At 28.5% G+C, this 8,783-nt stretch overlaps 1 protein-coding gene across 1 annotated transcript; it reads right to left on the reverse strand.

Annotated features, from left to right (window-relative positions):
- Positions 1–5,405: 5,405 nt before the first annotated feature.
- Positions 5,406–8,468, reverse strand: LOC111917816 (sec14 cytosolic factor). The gene is made up of 6 exons (XM_023913459.3): positions 8,204–8,468; positions 7,816–8,071; positions 6,829–6,865; positions 6,495–6,612; positions 5,800–5,910; positions 5,406–5,665 (listed from the first exon to the last, which is right to left on the reverse strand). The coding sequence occupies exons 1-6, from the start codon at positions 8,273–8,275 to the stop codon at positions 5,528–5,530; spliced, it is 732 nt and encodes a 243-aa protein (XP_023769227.1). The 5' UTR covers positions 8,276–8,468; the 3' UTR covers positions 5,406–5,527.
- Between the last annotated feature and the right edge of the window lie 315 nt (positions 8,469–8,783).

Here is an 8,783-nt window from a genome sequence, read left to right on the forward strand (position 1 = left end):
ATGTGACCATTATATGATTTTAGACCGTAATAACTACATAGATCATGGGTTAATGTGACCGGTGGTAACAAAGTTTTTTAAATTGGTTTAAAAGGTTGTTAGAAGTTATTTTCTTACTTTCTAGGGGAATAAATGTGGAGATTGATGGGTTTAAAATGCCACTTTCTAGTTTTTAAAGAGGTAGACGGGTTATTGCTTTGACTTCAATGAAATGCATTACTATGCTCACTCAATTTTCCTTCATCCTTTCCTAAAAAATCATTCTCCGTACCTGCAATTCATTAAATTCATTAAGCTCCTATCTCACTACCCACTTGAGTCAAAAGCTAGATTGTCCAAAAATTCATTATCCTTACCTTCTTTGTGGGTAATCGAGGAGAACAAGAAACACAACGTTTGACAAATTTCTTCTTACCCACGTCAACAACCCACAAAAAAAAGCCACCTCCACCTTCCTCTTAATCATTGTTTTTCATCGGTGCTAATAATTATTGAAGTTATTTACTTGCTTTACTACATGTTGTATTCGTTGGTAGTCAAACCCCTGTTTTTGAAACCCTAAGAAGGCAAGAACACTATCAGACTTAGACCTCTTTAAGAACTTTATCGAACATTTGGCATGCGATGTTACAAACTCCATCCTAGCACAAAATTTTCGTTGTTAAAGGACTCATTTTTGATTCAAATCACCAAAAAAATACAACTCAATAAAATCGGTATAAATTAGACCTTATTTGTTACCTAATTCAAGATAGAAAATCTCGTGAAATATGCACCAAAAACAGTCTTGTTTTTCATATGCTGTACAAATCTCGATTAATTATCCATTATAAAGTTATAAAATTGAAACATCATTCTTAAATATACACCCTCTAGAATGTATGTGTTATGCATAAAGATACACAAGAGAACTAGAACGAGGAATTAACGGGTGTTTGGCAAATAAGCTTATTAGCTTATTTGCAGTTCATGCCATTATAAGCTAAAAAATTACTTGGATAAAAATAGATTATAGCGGTGAAAAACCATTAATAAGTCATTTTTCATAAGTTACCTTATTTTGACTTATTAATAATCTAATATGCTAATAAACATTAAACTTTTTTTTTTTTTTTTTTTTGGTTTAAGGACCCCTTTATAACCTATGTATACATTCTCTAAATGGGTTATACACATTTTCCCAATACTTTCCATAAACGGTCCCTAGACATATGTGTGTATATCTACTTTAGACCTAGAGTTTTACTTTTAAGCCACATCTTTCCACATCAACATTTGAGCATATATTTCAAGTATTTACGTGGCATATAAATCCGGATATATCAAGTATGGTTGTATGGGTGACCAAAAAAACAAGTTAATATCCACTTTACGCCTCTATAAAGTCGTAAAATAATTACAGAGATCTTTTAAATAATTCGAAAAATATTGTTATACAATAGTGACATTAACCTTTATTATCATCAAGCTATATAAAACATCAACCAAATAGAATGAGGAATCACATGCATCAATAAATAAAAACAAATCTAAAAAAGCATTATATAAAATATGTAATCATTTATTGATATTTCAAGAAATTCCCTAAAAAAGAAAATATTAAATTTTATTGGAGTTAGTTTGCATAATCATCATGCCATTTAGCCAATATATATATATATATATATATATATATATATATATATATATATATATATATATATATATATATATATATATATATATATATATATATATATATATATATATTTTTTGAAAGGAGAATATATATTAAAAAAAATAAGTCCTAGCAAAATGCTAGAGACATTTTACATATGAAACACTCAAAATGCAAAGAAGATTCTTCTGAATAAATACATAATGATTTCTTGATAAATGTAAAAAATATGGTCATTTAGCACCAAAATCCCTTATTATTATTTTAGTGAATATCAGCGTAAGAAGGTATTGGGATGCATGGATTAAGCAAAAAAAAAAAATACTTAAAAATTCAACAAAGTTTTAAAAATGTATAAAAAGGCTATTGTATTTTTTTAGTATACAAAGTACCATTAAAGTATATTTTTTGTACACCAAATACCAACGAAGTACACATGCGTTCAAATAAAACTTTGTGGTAACCGGTTACCTTAGGTAAACGGAAAAATGATTTTCTACAATGTTCAAAAAATACTATTGTTTTTAGTACAAAAAATACTATTGTTTTTTAGTACAAAAAATATCATTGAAGTATATCATTTGTACACAGAATACTAACCAAGTACACATTTTAGTATAAAAAATACCATTGAAGTTTCCAAAATGCTCAAAAAATACCATGGTTGTTTTTTCATAGCACCTTTTGTTAACTTTGTTGTTTACGAATTATGTAAAACACGGTTATCGAAGATCATTCACGTCGTACCAGTTCACAACAATTGTGTATTCTCTTTCATTCCCTCACTCGATCAGTTTGTATCTAAATACAATCATATAAAAGCACATAACTAAGAATTCATCAATTAGGATGCAAGTCGTTCAAGTGCTCCAACACATATGCTTCTCTCTACTTTGACTACAAATTGTCATCAAATCAGCCACATGACACTGAGTGTTCATGACCATTCGTCTCTCATTGGTCTCGGAGAATTAAACGTAACTCTTACTCTCTACATCCACATTTAGGAATTCCCATGACATAATGTCACATCCATTTCTCCTTTGTGTCTCTCTTGTGCCGCAACACTAATGAACGATTAATCTTGATGTATAATATTTTTATGTACATCACATATATATGTTTTAGGTTTGAAGCATATAATGCGATCAGGAAGCAAGAATGTTTAACTAAGGTTGTTACCCACTTACTTATCATGTTACCACAAGAACGATCATGTGGGGGAATGAAAAAGATTGCATAACTATTGTGAATAGATATGACAATGCATGATCTTTGGTGATTGTGTTCTATATAATCCGTTAACAATGAAGTTAACAAAAAGTGTGGTATTTTTTGAACATTTTGGAAACTTCATTACGCTTTTAAGTTATTTTTCCATTTACATAAAATACTTGGTTACCACAAGATTTATTTTGAACACATGTGTATTTCGTTGGTATTCTGCATACAAATAGTATACTTAGTGGTATTTTTTGTACTAAAAAAACAATAATGATATCTTTTAAACATTTTGGAAACCGAGTAACCTGATGGTTACCTACAATATCCGGTTCAATGGTATTTATGTACAAAAAAAATAGAATGGTGTTTTATACATTATTAAAACTTTATTATCTTTTTAAATCATTTTCCTTACATAAAACTATAAAAGCTATATAAATTTTGTAGTATTTTTTTCTAATTCCAGCCACACTAGAAATATCATTTTAAAATTACATATTCAATCTTTTAATAACTAAATAATAGTTTATTTCTATAAAATATCTTTTCTTATGAAATAAGCATTCATCTATGTTTAGACAATCTCCAACCATTAACATTTTTTTTTTTACATTATACATATAATTATAAGGTAAAAGATAGTTTAAATATTAAAGTCCTCCAACTCATTACAATATATTTAACACTAAAAAGAATATTTTATATATTTAACACTAGAAAGAATATTTTAAGTATATTTTTCTTTATCCAACTTTTATAATTTTACAAAAACAAACATTATATTTATTAGGTTTATATAAACTTGACTAATATACTTTTATTACAAATGTTTGATAAATTATATTATCAAATATTTAAACATGGGCAAACGGTTTTATTAAATAAAATAAAGTTCCATCGGACATAAATCTAAATAAATATTAGAGTAAATTACACGAATGGTCCCTATGGTTTAGGGTAATTTGCGCGTTTGGTCCCTAACTCATTTTTTTAACTCGGAAGGTACCTATTATTTGTTTTTGTTACGTACTTGATCTCTGTCTTACCTAAAAAAGACTATTTTGCCATTGATTTTTTAATTTATTTAAAAAAAACACACCCCCAATCTCACCCTCCTCACCTTACCTTACTTACCCCACCATTTTTTCCTATTTAAATAATAGTCTTTTTAGGTAAGACAGGGACAAAGTGCGTAACAAAAACAAATAGTAGGGACCAAGAGCGTAAAAAAACAAATAGTATGGACCTCCAAGTTAAAAAAATAGGTTAGGGACCAAATGCGCAAATTACTCCAAACCTTAGGGACCATTCGTGTAATTTACTCTAAATATTATACATGCATTTTGAAAATATTACACATACATTTAAAAACAAATACTACATAATTATGTATTGAAATGGTTTTCCCACAAATGGTCAATTAAAACATTTCGTAAATTGAAAATATTCACATATATTACAATCTTATAAACAATTTATAAGATTGTAATATATAATTACATGTTTTATTCCAATATCTATTGCATTTTAAATTATTAAATATGATAATACAAATAACATTATTATATAAACATTATAATTGTATAAAATAAACAAAACATAACTAAATTTAAAGTTAAAGGACCAAATTGTACAAATAAAACTTCTAACACTATATTTAGGGAGTGTTTGGGATAACTTTTTAAAATAGCTCATTAGCTTTTTAGCTTTTCAAAAAGCCAATAAGCTAAAAAAGTGTTTATGTAATTAAAAATCGCTTTTTAAAACAGCTTTTTGGATAGGAAAAAGTAAAGCTTTCAAAAGCTAGAAAATCCTAGCTTTTTAGCTTTTTAAACCATTTTACTCCTAAAAAACAGCTTTTCTTATCCAAACACTTTTTAAAATCAGCTTTTCCTAAAAGCCATAAGCTAATAAACACTTTTCTTAAAAATCACTTTTATCCTAAAAAAGCTAACCTAAACATGCCCTTAGTGTTACACTAAAATCCAATGCTACATATAGTGTTAGGTAGAGTGTAGGGTTGAAGCATCATAGTGTAACTTATAGTATAAAAGTGGTTTTTCAGTGTATGGTTAGAGATGTCTTGGCTCTGAAACTTACGTCTTTCTTAAAGGAATACATAAGTAAGGGAGTGGAATTCAAAAATTGAGGTTTTAGATCTTAAAACTTCATCTTCTACTCTTCTCTCTTTCATTTGAACTCCATCATCTCCCAAGTCTAAATCATAATTTTTCTGTGAAAAATTATGTTTAAGTTACTAAAAACTAATATCACAATTGTTAGCTATGCATTTTTCACATGATTGACTTTCTTATCGCATTTTATTTGGATTATTATTGTCATTATTAATCATATAAAATATGTATCCATGTTAACATTTGTCGAATTTCTCATTGTTTTCAAACATGTATCAAGCCAAGTTTTAACCATTTATACAAACTTTAATCACCAAGTAAAAGTTTTGTTCTCCAAATGAGGTTTTGACATTCGGCCACCTCATCAAAAACTCAATATTAAACTTGGATGCTAGAACTTATTGATTTCATAAAATTTATGAGAAGTTGTTACATGATGTAAGATTATATCAATAGATGTCAACTCACTAGTAGTACAATAATTCAGTTACAGTTACAATTATAGTTACAGTTAATCTTCCAACGAAGGAAGTACAACATCTTGAATTGCAATTAGCTTCGCTTTCCCACCAAATTCTTCTGGCAACACCTCTTCTCCAACTTCTCTTATAAATTGATTTTTCTCTTCCTCATTGCTTACTATTACAACCTATATTAACAACCAAAAACCAACCATTTTAACTCTGAAAAACAAAATTAAAGTTTCAAAGTAAAAATGCATAATATTCATTTGTTGCAATTTTTACAAGCTGGATAGACTTAATTAAAAAAAAAACAATATACCTTCTCTAAAGTTGCTTTCTCCAAGAATCGAGAAACCATCTTCCAAATACTCACAAAAAACCAGGGCATATTTAATATGTACAATTTCGCTAACCTCTCGGGGTAGTATGCCTACAAAAAATTTAATCAAGATAACATGAATAAGATCCTGAATTTAGTGCTTCTTTAGAACCAATAAATAAAAGGGTTAAATGCAAGAAATAGAGATGTTCTTTGGTTTATTTGTGCATTCTAGCATTTTACTTTCACTTCTTTTTATTACAACAATGTACTTTCACTTTTTTTTTTCTCATGAACGCAACTTCAAAAAAATCTACCAAATTATAGCATTGCACTTCTAATTCTTTCTCATTAAGACATTATAGTAGTGAATATTGATTTGTATTCTAGCATTTTACTTTCATTTCTTTTTATTACAACATTGTAATTTAATTCTTTTTTACTCATCAAAGCAAATTTTGGAAATCTACCCAATTAAAGCAATGCACTTTAGTTTTTTTCTTATTAAGATTTAAGACTACTTTGAAAAATGTATCAACTAAAAATTGCTTTGTTTTTGGATGTTATTGTTATAATTCAAATATTTTTCAAATGTACAATGTTGTAAATGGAAGATATCAATGTAAATACATTGTTATTTCTTGTTTTTAACACTAAAAAACACAATCTCTACATGATGAGGAGTATTAAATTACCTGTAAAAACTGAAATCCGGTGATTAATCCACGAGCATCAACGTTTTTGTAACAAATTTGATGTAAATCAAGAACACCAATCAGCTTCTCGTTTCCTATTTCTTTTCCTTTAAATCCACTGAAACGAGCAACACAAGATTAAGGTTGACTTGTTGACCCATATCTGAATCAGATACACGAAATAATGAATCTTTAGAAAAAACAAAAAAAAGATTCCCAATTTTAGAATTATATGCCAGAACAAAAAGGATTTATCAAGCACATACTCATATGAGCTTCCTAATTTTAACCAATTTAGCAACACTTAAACAATCATTTGAATGCTCTAACATACCTTGCAATCACTTTGTCAAGCAGATGAACTACAAATTCTGCATTCAGTAGAGAAAAAGAAATTAATTTTTACATCAAAGATTCTTTACTTGTAACTCAAAAGTTTCTTAATTGATAAACAAATGGAAGTTGACCAAATTAAAGTCAACTCAAGGTTATAAACTTAAAAGTTCTTAAGCCTACTAAATCAAATCTGTTAGAAGGGACACACCATTAGGCCCACAAATATTAATTTATAATTATATGTTAGGTGATGAATTTGCAATGAAGAAGGCATGTTACTAGAATCTTTTCAAGAACCATTTAATTTATATTATCTAAGACTTCTCAACTTAAAAAAGCATTACCATTCGGCAACAAATGTGATAACTTAATAAAAAAATGTAACAAACAAACAAAAAAACGAATATTACTAATAACATCAAGTATTTATGAGTTAACACTTTTAAAATTGCCCCCAAAACGACAAAGAGTTAGCAATACATCATTGTTAGAAATGACAAGAATCTTAATGAACAAAGTACGATGTAAGATAACTCAAACCCTTTCCCAATATAGAAACCCTTGGGGGCAAAAAGGTAATTTCCAATATCCAAAAATGGCATGAGTTAGACAAAATTTTCAGGAGCGATCTAATTTAGTTTCCTTATGTTTGTGGGTTTTCGATTTGCTTTCTGATTATATATGAAAGAAGTAAATTGACATATTACTATATTAGTTAATTTCCTATTCAACGAAAGAATTCAGGTGTTTGGATGTGTGCTCTGAAACCAAGTATTGAAATGTTTGATGTATCTGGTGAAAAAAAATCTGATTTTCTGATTAATTTGACATCAACCCAATCAAATTTGAAGACTTGTTGTAACAAAATTGATTACTGAAATAACTATGAATAATCGCTATACCCACATCCAAACACGCCATAGCTTCTAATTTTAGAACATGAAAGGGCAAACTATAGTGAAAAAGAAGAGAGTAAAGATATTACTCTTAAACTGTGGTTGATCTTTAGCAGGATAATGTTTGTTAGCTTTGATAATCATAACAGGGAACTCATCCTTCGATAAACCCTGTAAATAAATCTTTTTAGCTTCTAATTGATCAATTACTTCTGAATCAGGGATGAACCCTGATGGGACAAACGAAGCCCTCCATTTCTGCCATGAAACAAACATCTTTGCTGCTTTATTGGGATCCATCGATCTTGCTATCAAGAATCGCTCGAGAGTTGGGTCGCCGTATTTCTACATAACACCGAAAACCGATGAAAGATTAAGAAATTGAATAGCATTGAGTAGAAAAAGTTTAAAGTATCTGTATACAGTATACATGAATACATGATCATGATGAAATTAAGATTAAGATCAGTTGCTTGCCTCTGTTGTAGAGCCAAGCTTTTGGACGAAATTCTTCATCTGGGTGAGTTTGAGTTCTTGATTTTTGTCCATTTTTTCTTCTGGGAATTTGGGAATGGACAGTTGGGGAGATGAATTGTATAGAGGGAAGCGTCAAATACGGAAACTGGGCATGGGGGAATGAGTGAATGACGAATGAGGGAAGTGAGTAGGAGACAAGTTTGAAGTCAAAGTGGAAATGTGAGCATGACGCAAAGACAAGCGAAAGAAATGAGTAGAATGGAAGGGATACAAATTTGAAGGTGAGATTCATAAAAATATCGTTTCTTCAAATCTTATTTAACGATTTATCACCTTTTAGAAAAATAACGGGTTATCAATTTTGAAATTTAGTTATGTACTAATATCTATATATTACGAACTTGATGTTTTATTTATTTCAAAAAATTCAAAGTAAATAATAAAAACTTTGTTTAAAAGTATAAGATAAAGAAATTTTTATTTTGGAATAAAATGATACAGAGATTAATTCAAATAGCTTTTGAAATTAAAAAAAAAATAGTTTTTGTGTTTATATAATTTTATAAATTTTATTTATTTT

This window comes from Lactuca sativa, chromosome 4 (assembly GCF_002870075.4).
Source record: "Lactuca sativa cultivar Salinas chromosome 4, Lsat_Salinas_v11, whole genome shotgun sequence".
NCBI classification, from domain to species: domain Eukaryota; kingdom Viridiplantae; phylum Streptophyta; class Magnoliopsida; order Asterales; family Asteraceae; genus Lactuca; species Lactuca sativa.